The 16148-nt window shown below is 46.4% G+C and overlaps 1 protein-coding gene and 1 long non-coding RNA gene across 3 annotated transcripts in view; one reads left to right on the plus strand and one right to left on the minus strand.

The window, feature by feature from the left end:
- The first annotated feature begins 725 nt into the window (after nt 1-725).
- On the plus strand, nt 726-5341 carry LOC310699446. Of its 2 annotated transcripts, XR_014522079.1 has the most exons (4): nt 726-860; nt 2172-2490; nt 3574-3663; nt 4637-5341. It is a non-coding gene; the product is annotated as an uncharacterized lncRNA (long non-coding RNA). The 2 variants fall into 2 exon arrangements; XR_014522080.1 differs by lacking the exon at nt 726-860 and having other exon boundaries at nt 2143-2490.
- A 1508-nt stretch (nt 5342-6849) lies between these two features.
- ACSF2 (acyl-CoA synthetase family member 2) overlaps nt 6850-16148 on the minus strand; it is a gene marked incomplete at its 5' end in the record, with an annotated part of 62027 nt that continues 52728 nt past the window's right edge. The window contains 6 exon segments of the mRNA XM_083487136.1: nt 6850-7091; nt 7842-7910; nt 8754-8864; nt 9750-9891; nt 11389-11540; nt 12662-12769. Of these exon segments, the coding sequence (XP_083343262.1) occupies nt 7041-7091; nt 7842-7910; nt 8754-8864; nt 9750-9891; nt 11389-11540; nt 12662-12769 (633 nt within the window). The 3' untranslated portion in view covers nt 6850-7040.

Raw genomic sequence — 16148 nt, forward strand, 5'->3', positions numbered from 1 at the left:
ATCCAGAGCAGTAGCTATGTTAGTCTTTTGCTGATTTTACTACCATTGTCTTTTATCTGATATCCCTGACTCTCCTATAATTGCCTGAAATCTGAACCTCTTTATTGTCGACAATAAGTGTTAACAAGTTTTTTCTCGTTAAGGGAATTTGTTGATTCTTAATTGTTACGAATTCTTATAAAATCTTCCTTCTTTGCTGATCACTCGTATCCTAGAAAGATTGTCTTCCATGAACACTGTCTTAACAGTAAGTCTATAAGTGACTGTGGAGGCCAATTCTGGATCCACACATCCTTCCACAGTGGGGACATAGGCTTCCAGATGCGAGTTGATCATGGTGAGGGTTTGCCAAGCATGCCTTCCTCTTAGCACTTTTCTCCCTTTCGTCCTGAGTTCGAGCGTCTTCAAAGTCCATGACACCTTTGGTAAAGGCTGTTCTCCAATTGGAGCGCTCACAGGCTGGTGTTTCTCAGTTGTCGGTGTTTATACTACATTTTGGAGATCAAAGCTGGAATAGATTCTCACATTGCTTTGTTCTCAAGTGACAGCTATAACCAAGAATCGAATCTGGGAGCACCTCCCATTGAACTCAATGGATTGGACACATGGGATTGCATTGAGTAGACACACATGGGACTGGCATCTCTATTTCATGCTTTAGGATTGCAGCTGGAGATGCTGCGCATTGTCCATCTCCCCCACCCTGCAGCACCACTGCCTGCCTGCTCAATGACTGCCTCATACACCACAGTGGTCAGCCCTGTGTATCAGTCAGACAGGGGCAGGGGCCTGTCTGGAATTTCTCCCACCACTCAGGAACCACAATCAGCATCCCATTTTAATTGAGGAAGAGCATTCAGGTTTGTGTACCTTACAGAGAGAGACAGAGATGTGCATGTTGTCTCTAATACCTTTGTTTCACTTTGGGTGCTGAAGGCATCATGCTTTTCCTGGGAGAAAGGTGGAGTGGGGGCTGTGGCGCCTGATCCAAGGTAAAAAGGAAACAGAGCAGAAGTGGGAAAGGACAAGTGAGGTTGGATAATTTGAGATGGGTGCAGCAGCATAGCTAGCCACTTGGGTGCTGGGTGCAGCGGGTGCATCCTGCAACTGGGGGTGGGGCATGCTGCATGGAGCCTCTCCGCTGCCTCCCCCTCAGCTGTAGGGTGGTTGAGGGAGAGGTGGTGGGCAGACGCAAGTCCCACGCTGCTGTTTCAGGCAGCGCGGAGCCTGTAGGCCTCTAAGCCACCATGTCACTCCCAAGAGAGACGCATGGCTTGGGCACACTGCAGGCCCCGTGGTAAGTGCCTAGTGCCAGCCGCATTTTGTTACATTTGTTGACTGAACTAAAAAGTTTCGTGAGCCCAATTTTTAAAAATTATTTTTAAAAACTCATCTTTTTGTCATTTTGTCACCCCCCTCAGTGATAACACGCACCCCCCGCATCCCTTTCCTCTCTCACTGGATGGGAGAAAAGGACAGGAGGCGGCCATGACTAGAAGAGAATGTTTGGACAGGTTAGGCAGAGTTGTCCATGTGCATGAGACTTCAGGGGAAACCAGGGTTAATAAGCGAAGGAAGCCTGAAGGAACATTCAGCACCATAAAAGAGGGAAAGCCTTTGTGTACAAGCCCATGACGACTACCAATAGCTCCTTGCTCTGCACTCATCTCTGTTGGGAAATCACACAAACGTGGCATCCATGCAGGCAACAGTTTCTATGGAACTGAAACTAGATGTTAGTGCTGCTGTTAGAGCATTGGGGAATCTCCACTGAAACACTATTCCGCTATTCTCAGGGTTAACCATCCATCTTGCTCTCTAAGCTTGTGTAAATGTCTATACATAATGCAATGGTCAATACACTTCCAAGAAGCCTAGCTTGTTTTGGGGGGAGCAGCTGTGTTTGCATGTGTGGCGTGGAGGCATTTTGCAGGCAATATTTTTTAAAAAGAGGAAGAGATTTATGGCTAATAAGTTTTATTTCCTAATTATTGTATCCGTCAGAGCCTGCAGGGGTTCAGCGAATCCCAGAAACTCTGACAGGCCTGCTACCTTCCTACCACATCTGGGTGTGTGTGTGTGTGTGTGTGTGTGTGTGTGTGTGTGTCACACTAGCACAGTTAATGGAAAGGAAACCGGTTCCCTTATATGAGAATTTTCCGTTTCTTCAGGATGTGGTCTCAATGTCACCCGATTCAAAAGACACATCAAAAAGAAAGTGCTTCTGCTGCAGAAATAAAAAGGAAGTTCTTAGGTGACAGGACCCAGGGGGTTCCTGAAACACAGAGTGATGACACGCATTGAAATCACTGTGGCCTGGCAATGAGGATTTCCCCCTTGTCTGGCAACCTTTATAAAGAGAGGGAGGGAGGAAGAGACAAACACAGGCAAACCAAGATGAAGGGAAACCTTGTGGAGTCCTTGTGCTTCATGCTATTTTTCATGATGTCTGTCCTGATACTGAACGTGCTGTCCGTGAGGCTGTGGAAGGTTTGTATCTTTGCATTTGCTGAGGGGGTAGAGGTCATCGTGACAACGGGGGATTAAGGCTGTGTGGATGGTAGTTAATGCTAGAACTACTCAAAGTAGACCCATTGAAGCCTATTAATATACTGTACACGACCAACATAGGTTTGTTTGTTTCATTGGGTCTACTCTCAAAGGAACTTCACTGGTTGCAATCTGATGCATGCAATTTTTGTTCTTTACAAACACCCTGGTATGGGCAAGTGGGAAAGCTGTACAAAGAAAGAGCTAATTGGAGGGAAAGGGGATTATTGAGAAATCATAGGAGAGTTTCACTCTGGCAATGTGGCCCGATAACAGGGTCAAAACATGTCTCGTATAGTAACTTTTTACTTGGCAAGGTAAGTGTGTAAGACAAGGTCTACTGCAGTGGTTTTCAACCAGTGTGCTGTGACACCCTGGGGTGCCTTGAATGATGGTCAGGGGTGCCGCAAGGCAACACTGGTCTCTGCCCCTCTTTCCTTCCCTCCCTCTGATGCCCTCTCGTGCTTCTGCCTCCCAAAGACTAAGGTACACGGCTGTTTGTTGCAGCAGCCCTGGCTACAAGCTCCCTAGGAGAATGGTGTCTCTGGGAGGCACCTCTCTTTGGGGTGGGGGGCGGCTCAGAGACCAGCTGCCTGGAGGACTCCCAAGGAGAGGGGAGAAGAGGCTGAAGGAACACCCCACAAGGGAGGGTGGTTGAAAAGGGGTGAGGGGCTGCCAGTTCTGCAGGCAAAGTGTGACGTAACCATGCTTTTGAGGCTCTTACTTGCCTTTTATCTAAACTAAAAACACATCAAACATTGCAACCTTTCCTCAAAGGTAAGTTGCTCCATCCGCCAACATTAATTAATAATTTTGGTTGTATTTTTCTGCATCCTTTTCCCACCTCTACTTTTTTTAAAAGCAGTGTTATTAAAGAGTTAATAATGTGAGGTCTGACATAATTATCTCACAGCATCTCCAGCATCTCGAGCTGTTCCCGTTGCCAAATTCCTCCCAAACTGATTAAGACTAGAGAAGCAGCAGACGCTTATTTCATTCGAGTTTTTTTGGGATTTCTTCCAGGGTTTCACCCCAACTCCTAACTTCCTTTCCCATCAAAGAAGCTGGGCATTGTCCTGTGTTGCGGAATCCAGAAGTGGGGCCTATCACCATGTAAGTATATTTTGTGCATCTGTGGCACACGGCTGTTAAGCTTAAAATGGCAACTAAAGTCTTCTTGTGAGATAATTTCATATTGCATTTAAAGGACAATGAAACGTGTGCATATTTCATATGTGGGCTGGGAAAATCTATGGTGTATTTTTAATTTTAAAATAGCGTAGTTAGCACATGTTTCTTGCGCGTTTGATGGGCCGTAACAGGGCTCTTAATCCCTCCAGGTAAATAGGTACTGCTGCGACAGGAAGGTAAAAGGCATTTCCATGTGCTCTGGTTTCTGTCACGGTGTCCTGTTGCGCCAGAAGCGGTATAGTCATGCTGGCCACATGACCCGGAAAGCTGTCTGTGGACAAATGTTGGTTCCCTTGGCCTGGAAGCAAGATGAGCGCTGCAACCCTATAGTCGCCTTTGACTGGACTTAACCGTCCAGGGGTCCTTTACCTTCCCTTTACATTTTATCTATAGTGGAGACATAACAGAAAAGAAACAGCTGGCAATGTTGAGGTCCAGTGAGCGCCACTGGAAAGTGTAGTAGCACCCTTTGTGTGCTAAAGGTGATAGTTGTTGTCAAGAGGCAAAAGGCCCATCCATTTGACATCTGTGGGAGGGATCTTATTTCCCTTCTCATCCCCTAGTCTCAAACTAATTATGACATCAAACATTCACATAGAAGAAGAGAAGAGTTTGGATTTGATATCCCGCTTTATCACTACCCGAAGGAGTCTCAAAGCAGCTAACATTCTCCTTTCCCTTCCTCCCCCACAACAAACACTCTGTGAGGTGAGTGGGGCTGAGAGACTTCAAAGACGTGTGACTAGCCCAAGGTCACCCAGCAGCTGCATGTGGAGAAGCGGGGAAGCGAACCTGGTTCACCAGATTACGAGACTACCGCTCTTAACCACTACACCACACTGGCTCTCATAATGAAACTCTTTCTTGACCTGACCTGGATTCTGTTTTCTTTCAGCAACAAAGCAACATATGGAGGCCCCTTGTGTTCTGCTTCCATGGGCAGAAACCACGCTTCAGCTGGGAGAGCCAGAAAAGTTACGGAGGAGACACTCCCTGACCACCTTCCCTTTTTCCTGAGAAAACCCTGGCTGTTTCTTTAAGAGATGAAGAACAACTTCTATGTTTCATTTTGCTTCTGAAATCGCTGTGTGACAAGGAGTCACATCTTCATTGCTAATGACTGATCTCGAACTTCCCCCAGGGGTCTTGTTCTACTAGATAAAGGGAGAGAGGGAATTCACTGCATACTTCGCTTAATTTGTTTGGAAACCAGCTGCATACTGCAATACCCACCAGTGCTATAATGCAGTACGTAAGACCATTCAGAAAGCATAGCGAAATCACGGTGTTACATGCAGCCACAGAGTAAAAGAAGGAAAAGCTCAGGGTAGGTCATCGAAGGCGAGGAGGAAGAGTAGTAGCTTTATAACAAAACAGAACCAAGATCAAATTCTGCTGGCGTGGGGAGCTGCAGTCAGAAAAGAAAAGTGTTACGCACCAACTTCTGCGGTTCAGTATCATGGTTGGGAGGTGCCCTAATAACGCTCCCGTAAAAGCAAACACATCCTAGATGCATTCCAACTTGTGGGATTTGAAGTTTTGAATTTCTATGACATCAATATCTGTTTTGAATCGGAAATAAAGCAGATGAGAAATCTAATGTGTGGGAAGATTCAACTTCATGGCTTGCACTCAAAAGAACTGGAAAGAGGAACTACCTCCTCCAGTCCATAGCAGGGAGTTGGTTGCTGTGGAAGTGATGAAAGAGCTCGGCTCCCAAGTCCTTTTCTAATGCTCTCACGCCTCCTGATCCAGGTATTTCCTCCATGGGCAGAAGGCTCTGGGTTGATTCATACCTCTAAAGCCACAGAAATCTGCTCTTTCCTTCCCTTTTGGTCATAAGGGTGTTGTCTTGAATTAAATATGTGGCCATTATTATTATTATTAGCAATGCCTTTTTTCCCAGAGGATACTCAAGAGTACGCAGTACTGGCACCTTTTTGTTAGAAAGTGTGGCACTTAATGTAACAACATCATGATGAGTACTGGACCTATTTTTCTTTTTTTTTAAAGCACTGAAGATTACTATGAATTAAACTTATCAGTCGCCTTTTTAACAAAATGCAGCTCACAGCAGCTTACAGCAATAAACAAATAGTACCTGTGTAAGATGTGACATGGCAAATCAGGAGCACTTACATTTACAAAAGAAAAACGTAATTGCAATCATAGAGGGGGTGTGTGTGTTAGCTGCTAATTTCCCTATAGGGGAAAGCATACAGGTACCACAGTGAGGGAGGAGCAATTTAAATTGCGGGGGGGGGGGGGGGGGCACAGAATGGTCCTCTCTCAGAACTACAGTCCCAATCTAGCTCTCAATAAAGATGCCCCACTGTTAGCTACTCTAAAATGAAAACACAAACCTGAGAGAGCCTGATCATGGATCCACTGCATCACATCTGGCTAATCCCTGGGAGTCCAATAAATGGTGCTCCATTTCAGTTACCAAAAGGTAGACAAGTGATCAAGCAAATCTCACCCCTTACTCCTTGATACATGAGGTTCACCACCCTTCTCAGGCAAGTTGCTCCAGACACTTTTGGTGTGTGTGGATGACCTGACTAATGAGAAGATGAGAGGTTCAATCACCGTAGCCTATTAGCCTATTATGGCAGAAAATGAAACAACAGGACGTCCAAAAGAGAATCACAATGCAAAAGTGCCAAAATTAACAGATTTGCTCCTACAAATCCAATATGAGCATATTTCAGGTGACTATGCTCTTCTTCCCATGTAGCCTTTCTGACTGCTAAAAAGTACTTTCCCCTTCTTTTGGCTTGAAATTTGCAACACGATAGCTCTTAATGTTCCTACATGGGACTTAATTTTCAGCACCCTGGCGTTCTTTTCTATCCCTTTGCATGCACCACTATTCCTCCAAAACTACAATTTCTAATAAAAGAACTGCACAGGATGCAGTAGAGGGAAAGGTAGGACTATGCCTCTTCCATGATGTGCTCTGATCACAAGGAGCAATGGGAATTCCCTTACGGTCCTCCTTACTGGGAGGAAATCATATTTCTGGATACCATTCCCAGACATACAAACAAGTTTTGTATTTTTAACAAAGTGAGGTGGAATTTCTTAACACAAAGAAGTAATCTCTGGTAAAGAAACAGATTTTTTATTTATTAGAAAAAACCCCACGTTATTTTAAGTAGGCCTGACTAAAGCATCTTAAGGCAGGCTGGTGATTGCTATGTTAAGGCAGGTTGCCAGCTCTCTTAACGGCTTAGAAAGCTGAAGTATAAAAGTTGGCAGAAGAAATGTTAATTTTGGGTTGCGTTGGGTTGTTGGGTTCAAAGCTGAAGATGCTTCTCCATTCGCTCCCTCAGTTTGTATTTCTGAATCTAAGATTGGAACAGGAAGGAAAGAAGGAAGGGATTGGTTACAGCATTGCAAACATACTGGTTGTCCCTCTGCAAATATTTTGGTCCATGCCTATGGCCATCTCTCATTTAGGCTACCATAATGTGCTCTCTCTCTCTCTATGTTGCCTCACTTTGGGCCCCTCACCTCTACCCAGAACTCTGCTGCCAAAGTCATTCACTTGTCTCTCCTTGCTCTGATGATGCGATGCCTCTCCTTAAAACCCTACCCTGACTCCCCATCTTCTCCTGGATTCATTCTTGTCCTTTCCTTCAAATCTCTCCAAGTCCTTTCCCCCTTTATCTTATCATCCTGACATGTCTCCCCTTATGATCTTCACTCCCTGGACTCCACCATTCTCCATCACCTAAAACTCTCAACCTCCCTCAAAAAATCCCACCTTCTATTACCTGCTGCCCTTCATATGCTAGTCACTGCCTCCTAGATGCCACCACTCCTACGTCTTCAAATTCCTCTTCAAAACCCACTTGTGGCCCACCCATCTACTAGTTCCATACCCAGTAGTCTGCAACTAGGCCCAAGCCCATGTAACTCAAGCAACAGCACACACTCCTTCCCTGTTTACACTATGTCCTCTTCCCCTCCCCTGTGATTCCACTGTAACTGGTTTAGTTTGCAAGTTCCTCGAGGCAGGGATCTTCCTGCACTCTGCAAAGCACCATGCAACCTATTGGGGCTAAGCAAGCTAAAGCCTTTGGACTGTCACTCACCTTGCCCGAGACGGTGAGTGGGAAATCTTTCACAAACACTATGTACCGAGGGATCTTGAAGTGAGCGATCTGCAAAAGAAAAGCCAATGGCTGTTGACTGACTCAATCTTTATACAGCGGGCTTGCTGTTCCCTGCTTGAGCAGGACTCAGAGCAAGTGCCTCTCCAACATGGAATATAAAACTGCATTTTATCTAAAGCCATATCCCCAACTGATATTAAGACAGGAGCTTCCACACTAGGCATTTAGTGTGGAACTGCCATGCTTATTCAGTCACTTTTTATGAGGCATCCACCTGAGGCTATCATCCTATCATACAGTCCTTCCATCTTTCCTCAGACTATAAAAAGCCCAGTTGTTTTTTTCAGAAGAACAGAAGAGCAGCCCAAATGTGACAAGCGTACAGTTGTTCCAAAGCATTCAAAAACCAAAGCGCGGCTTCTGATTGGCTGCAGGAAGCTCCTGCAGCCAATCGGAAGCCGCAGAAGCTCCGTCAGACGTTCAGCTTCCAAAAGAATGTTTGAAAACCAGAACAGTCGCTTCTGGGTTTCAATCGTTCAGGAGTCAAAACATTCGAGAACCAAGGTACGACTGTAGATGCTTTTAGCACCACTTATAGTGGACGTGTGCTGAGGTTCAAATGGCCCTACCCACAGCAGCTGTGCCATGCCCCCATGGATGTATACAGAACATAGTGGAATGCACACCTCAAAAAGCACAATCCTCCTGATAGTGTGGGACATCGATTGCAATTCCACGTATAGCTTACAACGGAAGAGCAATGATTGGGCTGAGCTAGGAACCACCCATCTGGAAGCAGCCCTTGACAGAACCTCACCACTGGAGAGCTTGCTCTTTCTTTTTATTGGGTGGGGAAAAGCAGGACACAGCCACCCATCTCGAAGCTCCTACCTTCCCTTTGCAAAATGCCTTGACTTCTTCTACTGTGCACTCTTCTCCAGCTTTCACTCTGATGCTGGCGCAGATCTCCTCTCCCATTCGCTCGTCTTTCACGCCAACTACCTGAGTGAAAGAGAAGGGGAAAGTTGATCATGGGGCCCACCCAACTTAGTGGGGTTCTTGACCCTGCTGGGTCAGGCCAACAACCCATCTAGTTCAGCGTCCTGTTCTCAAACAGTGGCCAACCAGGTTCCTGTGGGAAACCCACAAGCGAACTCATTTCCCTAAATGGCGCTGGAGCCACTTGGCATTTGTCGCACATTCAGCCTTAAGTATTTAGCCTGTGATGGCCTGGGACTTGGGCTCGGACTCGGAACCAGAGGAGACTCAGTCTGCACCGGATCCTTTGCCTCAGGCATTATCTAAACCAAGTCTGGGGCCTGATCCTGAAGAGTCCCAGTCTGCACAGGTTCCCCTGCAACAAACAGAGCCGAGTCAGCGGCCTGAGCCTTCCCTGGCTCCAGATGAGGGGATTACCTCGTTGCCTTCAGCTGAGCCATCACTTACAGCTGCTCCACTACCGGTTTGGTCAGGGGAGGCTGAGGCAGCCCCTGGGTCTAGTAACCCACCAACATCTCCTGAGCTACAGAGACTAAGGTCTTGGAGAAGGAGAGACCTGAGTACTCGCAGGAGGAGTTCTCACCTTCAGGCAAAACAGGGAGGTGAGTCGCCGGGGGATCAGGACCGGCTGCTACCCCAACAATGATAAAAGGCTGTCGGACCCCGCCCCAGGTTACGGGAGCAACTTTGCCGTATGCTAGATCCTGCCCCTGTCCTTGCCTGGTTCCCTGCCTCGTGTCCTGCCTTGGCCCTGTCGGACTGACTCCCAGTGGAACCTTTGGATTCTGGACTGGTCCGTGGTTTATGAGTTATCCTTGGGTCCAGCACATAGCCAAACCAGAGGATTGGAGGGCCTGTTCCCATGTCCCACCTCACCATTTTTCTCACCTGCACCTCTTGAATCTTAGGATGGGTATGTAGGAATTGCTCGAGCTCTGCTGGGTATATGTTCTCTCCTCCTCGGATGATCATGTCTTTGCAGCGGCCTACTATCTTGCAGTAGCCGTACTCATCAAGAATAGCCATGTCCCTGGAAGGATATCACAGTCATTCTACCCTGACCTTGCCATGTTGCTAGATGCTCCACTGGAGAACAGAAGAAGAGCCTGCTGGAACAGGCCAGGGACACACCTAGTCCAATACCAGGCTCTTGTGTCCTATGTAATTTTACACGCTTTAATCATATCTCCTCTTGCTCGCTTTTTCTCTGAACTAAAAGGCCCTAAATGCTCTAACCTTTCCTCATAGGGGAGTTGTTCCATCCCTTTGATCATTTTTTGTTTTGTTTTGATTCCCTCTTCTGAACCTTTTCCAACACTAAAATATCATTTTCGAGGTGAGGAGACCAGAACTGTACACAACTGTTCCAAAAGCTGTTGTTGCACCATACATATGATACAGGCATCCCCAAACTCAGCCCTCCAGGTGTTTTGGGACTACAATTTCCATCATCCCTGACCACTGGTCCTGTTAGCTAGGGATGATGGGAGTTGTAGTCCCAAAACATCTGAAGGGCCGAGTTTGGGGATGCCTGATATGATAAATGCTGAGGTGCGCAAGACCAGATTCAATTAAACAGCCGGGCAAGCAGGAACCAGCACAAAATCCCACTAGTACAATGGGACTTTCTGCCCATCTCCTCCCCACACAACTCCTCCAAAATGGTTTTGGCAGGTCAGGAGTACCCCCGGAACGGGGTACTGGGAGAAGAGAAGGGAGATTGTTCCGTGTGACAAACACAAATGCTTGTGCTGATGGAACAGTCAGCTTAGAGCAATGTTGAGTTTCAGCCCAAATGTTCCCTTTTCAGCTAGTTTTTTTTAGCAGCCAGTCCTCTGTACTTGCATAAGCAAGAGATCACAAGCTGGACTCTGTGAATTCTGCATAACCAAATACCAGATTCTGCAATGTGGCAAGACATGACGTAGTGAGATATCATATGCCAGGGAACAAAGGCTCCCTTCATGCACACCCGGAAGTTTGAGGCAGCTCCCTCTCCATGCAGCTGTCTATCCCACTTGGGAGCAGCAGCAGCAGCAGCAGCAGCAGCAGCAGCAGCAGCAGCAGATTAATGGATAATGCAGCTAGATGTTGTTGATTGCATGGGTTTTTCCCCAACAGATCACCATCCCACCAATGAGGAGGGTGGTGATCTGGTGGGAAATAGTCACAAGGGGATGGCACCATGAGAGAGTGGCTCCCCCGCAACTCCATGCCTATGTATGAAACAAGTTTGCTATTGAGTGAGTGTTGGGTAAGACTTAGGCCTAGGGGTGGACATGTTGCTTGTCTGCCATTCCCCATCAGGTGACCCCATTATCTCAAATTCAGCCCTGTACAAATTTTATGCAATAGGTCATTTTTGTCTTCTTTTGCCCAGTTAGGGTGACTGACATGACGAGATACTGACTTGCTAAAAGGCAGCTTATGGCCCTGAATGGATTCTCCATCCAGCCTTCCACCTACTAGATCCTATTGGCTTCCCAAGGATTATCCCAATGAACAAATGGCTTCTTCCCCAACGTACCCGGTCTTGTACCATTTCTCATCATCCATCACTTCATTGGTTTTGTTGGGGTCTGCCCAGTACCCTAGCATGACGCAGTAACCTCGGACCTGAAGTTCTCCTGGGCTGTTGAGTGGGATAATTTCCCCTGTCTCGGGATCCTCAATTTTTGCCTGTTAATACAGAGGAAACAGAAACATTAATGGTGGCATGGAGTGGCATAATAAAAGAGATCAGTTGAACAGAAGCATGTTCAGGTTAGAGACTGTGAGGGTGTGACAACAGAAGATACAGCAAAAGTGTTGTGATTAACAGAGTCTTTCAGCAGAACATCAGAGTCTTCCTTCTTTCCAGTACAGTGGTACCTCAGGTTAAGTACTTAATTCGTTCCAGAGGTCCGTACTCAACCTTAAACTGTTCTTAAGCTGAAGCACCACTTTAGCTAATGGGGCCTCCTTCTGCCACTGCGCCGCCGGAGCACGATTTCTGTTCTCATCCTGAAGCAAAGTTCTTAACCTGAAGCACTATTAATGGGTTAGCGGAGTCTGTAACCTGAAGCGTATGTAACCCGAGGTACCACTGTAGTCATTCTTTTCCAGAGTTCCCAGTTAAGACAACTCCTTTCCCACTTGGTTCAGCTTAGAGTGCTTGTTGCCTCATGAGACAAGAGAAGCATAAACACACTAGCTACATAAACTTTAAGAGGTGCTGGTCCATCATGAACTAATCTACCATAATACAGTTCCTCTGGTCTTAGAAGTAAGCCTTGTAAACATACGAATACACAGAGAGATCCACTAGCACTTTACCTTGCTAGATCTTCATGCTATACTGAACATGTAACCATCAGCTTCTCCACTATGACCTTGCACTGAGGAAAACCTCTTCTCAGTGAATATCTCACACTCCTGCCAATGCTGCTGAATGCAGCCTTGGCTTTGTACTTGTCTCTGCACTTACACACATTCCTTAAAGAAAGGGAGGATGGGTCATGCTCCAGTGGTGTCCAAACTTTTTTCAAAGAGGGCCAGATTTGATGAAGTGAAGGGCTGCGAGGGCTGACCAACGGGCCGACCAAAGTTGTGAACCTTTTTTTAGGATTGAAGTTGCTGAGCTTTTCTTAGGATTTTACCCCAAAGTTGTTGAGGGTTTTTTTAGGATTTTACCCCAGGAAATAAACAGAATTCTGAACAGAATTCAGGTATGGGGGATGGACTGCTCAAGACACGGGCCAAGCACTTAGTGCAATTTCACCCATTTTCCCCAGTTTACACCAACAAAGGGAATCAGTCACCTCTGTATGTGGGAAAATACACCCCACAGTCTCTGTTTTCTGGGCAATGTTGTCTTGAGGGAACCCCATGAAGGTGACAGGACTATTCTCTGTGGTTCCATATGCAACCTGCAAAACACAAAGGAAACAAAACAGCTGAGAGAGAAACTAAACAATGCAGAATAAGTGCTAAAGTGTTATGGGCAAAAACTCCCATCTGCAGCAGATAAGACCATATCAGGGAAGTTATGAAGCGACCGTCTTTCAGGGAACTGCATTTTATTTTGCCCCACTATAGTCCACGCTATTCGAGCAAAACAAATCATCAATGTAAGTTTGCATGCGCCAGCTTAATCTGCAAATTTCACCCACCTCTTGGTATATTTGGATCGTTGCAGAATTTGTTTCCCTGCAAGGAGAGGAAAGGAGGTATCTCATGGGGAGGAAGGATCAAGTACAGGGAACTCCCAATTTGCATGGGGGTTGTGTTGTGGGCATTTGTGCACCAGCGGCGCATACATAAGCCCGCTCTGCCCCATTATGCCTCATTCCACCCTCTTCCGGGTCCAAAACAAACCATCCGTCAGCAGTTGCGCATCAATTGAATGGGCGCAAAATGGTTGCCACCTGTAACGTTAAGAGGACTCCTGCCCTCATGTCCTGATTGTGGGTCTCCACATTCATAAAAACCTACAGCCATAAACTATGGATTGGTAAGGTATCCCATACTTGTACCTGAGTGTTCCCACTTCATTCCTTCATAGATGGCTGCAACCATGGAGAAGCTGCTGCGTCGGAGTAAATACTGAACCAGATGGGCCACTGGTCATGTGTCATGTGAGAGCATACAGACACCTGACTAGTCATGATTAAAAAAACAGGACGCTGGACTCGATAGGTCTTTGCTCTCATCCAGATACAGGGCACAGAAGGGCGACTGATAGGAAAATCTGCTAAAAGCGAATGGGACCGAACAACTGCTTGAGGCAATGTCATATAACCTCCCTGCAAGCATATCGGAATGAATGCTGAATAAATGGCCAACATCCTAATACCTCTTGGCTAACTTTGTGAAAACAAATCAGGATGAACGCTCAGTAAACAGGTCACCAAGAAGCAGTATTTCTGGAGAGACATTTTAAGGATGAATTCACAAGTACTCTAAGACTTCCTTTGACCATGCCTGATCTTGCAAGGACCCTATTTCAGATTCACTTGACGTGTTTTTAAAAAGTTGTACAGTCCTGAGCTATAGGTGCAGCATTCTTCTGGTGGCTAAAATTAAGCTCATGTATCATTTGTGCGCTAGGGTAACATTTGGAGAAATCCTTGGAACCCCTTTAGTTCAAAAGAGGTCATAGAGAAGATAATCACATAGTTGGCTGAAAATAATTTCAAACCGCAACTATTTGGCAAATGGATCATCTCATTTAGTGGATTTACCAAGAATCATTCTGAATATTGCAGGCATGCAATTTATTTTTGGTGACAAGTGCCTCTTTCTTAGGGAATGCAGAGCCCTGGGCTAAACTGGGAATAAGAAACATATTAGCAGAACTATTTGAATCTAAACACTGCTATAAAACCTCGCCTGCTAATGTTGTTTAAACACTAGCCAGTGTAAGCCAGTCTTCAAAATAGAATGAAATAAACATTTCTGGAGACTCAGAAAGGGGCAATTTGGAGGAACCTTGATTTACTGGGCAGGGCTGTTCATCGGGGTGCCTGGGTTTTATTCTTGGCTCTCTCACTCTGTGTTTGCGCTGGCAGAAAACTCCTCCAGGTATATCTAAGGGGTAATTTACTATTGATGATACTGGAAGTGTAGCCTGTTTTTACACTATCCCCAGTGAAGGGCTATTTTACCAGTCTTCATGTGACAGACGCCTTGAATTCAGAGGAAGCAAAGATACTCCCCAAGCTACTCCTTGGTGCGAGAAGGAGACACATTACTCACAGGCTTGGGATACTGTTGGGCACAGGTAGCGAGCTGCACGGTTACAGTGCGGTCAAGATGTCCTATGAGTTAGCAAGAAGAAGCAAATGGCCAAAGGGTAAAGCAAAGATTAAAATCTGCTTCTGAATTTCAAGTTTGCTGCCAAGTCTACTAATGTCCAGGTTCAGGGAATCCTATCCCTCCCCTGGTGGCATCCAAAGAAGCAGATAAACACAAAGAGTTCTTACCACGTAATTTATTCAGTATTCACAGAGAGAGACAAAGGAAGGTAGTCCTTCTTCAACAATGGCGTTGCTCCAAGTAAAGCCCCACCCCCTCCGTCTCTCTTATCCTACGTCATTCCTATGCCGGCTGATCTGGGATTTCTGTCTCTGAGCTTTCTGTACTACTACTCTTAATGCATGCCTAGTCTTGGGAGAGGGGGGCTCAGGATTGCTCTCCAAAGACATTGAGTCTGTCAGCTGTCTCTCCCCCAGTGTTTCTTCTTCCTGCTGTTCCTCTTCCAATACAGTCATACCTTGGGTTACAGCTGCTTCAGGTTGCGTATTTTCGGGTTGCAGACCGCCAAAACCCGGAAGTACCGGAACGGGTTACTTCCGGGTTTCGGCGGTCACGCATGTGCAGAAGTGCTAAATCGCGCTTTGCACATGCGCAGAAGTGCTGAATCGCAACCTGCACATGCGCAGACACGCAGACGCGGGTTGCGAACGTGCATCCCGCACGGATCACGTTCGCAACCCGAGCATCCACTGTATTCCCCAGCTTTTCCCTTATGCAGTCTCTGCAAACCACCGTTCTAAATCTATACTGTTCTCGGGAAGGTTCAGGAGAAGGGGGGAGGGGAGGCCTCCACCATTCCTCCTCAGTCCAGCCCCTGACAGCCAGGCATGAGAAAGAGTGTGCTGTGAAATATCCAAAGACACACACACACACTCTTAAACGTGTTACATGCGGAAGGTATTTCAAGCTAATAGCAAAGAGGACAGGGGTACAGGGAAAGATTTAACTGTGAGCAACTGCAACACATCCACAAATGCGCAGCGGCACTCCTGAGCTGCCACTGCCTCTGGACTTTGATCACTGAAATGGGCAGAGAACAGGCACCACCTTGCTCTAACAGCAGGCACAAATGTAAAGCAATGGTATTTTTCAGGGGGAACAGGCTGCCAGGTGTGTCTCCCCAATTGTGCCATGTGGGGCTGAGTGCCTCTCTCCTTACAGAACAGCAATGAAAAAGGACCCATCCCTGCTAGCCATTCTTTAGCAGAAGAGGTATTGTGCAGGTGCAAATCAAAATTGGAAAAGTAGTAGCCAGAATGACAACTTCCATTGCAGAGAAAAGTATCTGGAAGCTCAGAAGTGCTTAAAATGCTACAAAAACCCTGTTTGACCGGAGACCTGAGTGGGGCAGAAAGAAGTGAGTGTGTGTGCCCAAAGATGATGACAGTTCTCCATCATGATGGCTCCCTTCGTCACTCAACCAACTATCACAGATAGTACATGAATGTGTTGCCACAATTTCCTAACATTTGTACTGCAAAGTGTTGCCCT

Source organism: Podarcis liolepis, assembly GCF_965112155.1.
Source record: "Podarcis liolepis genome assembly, chromosome: 2".
Lineage (NCBI taxonomy): Eukaryota > Metazoa > Chordata > Lepidosauria > Squamata > Lacertidae > Podarcis > Podarcis liolepis.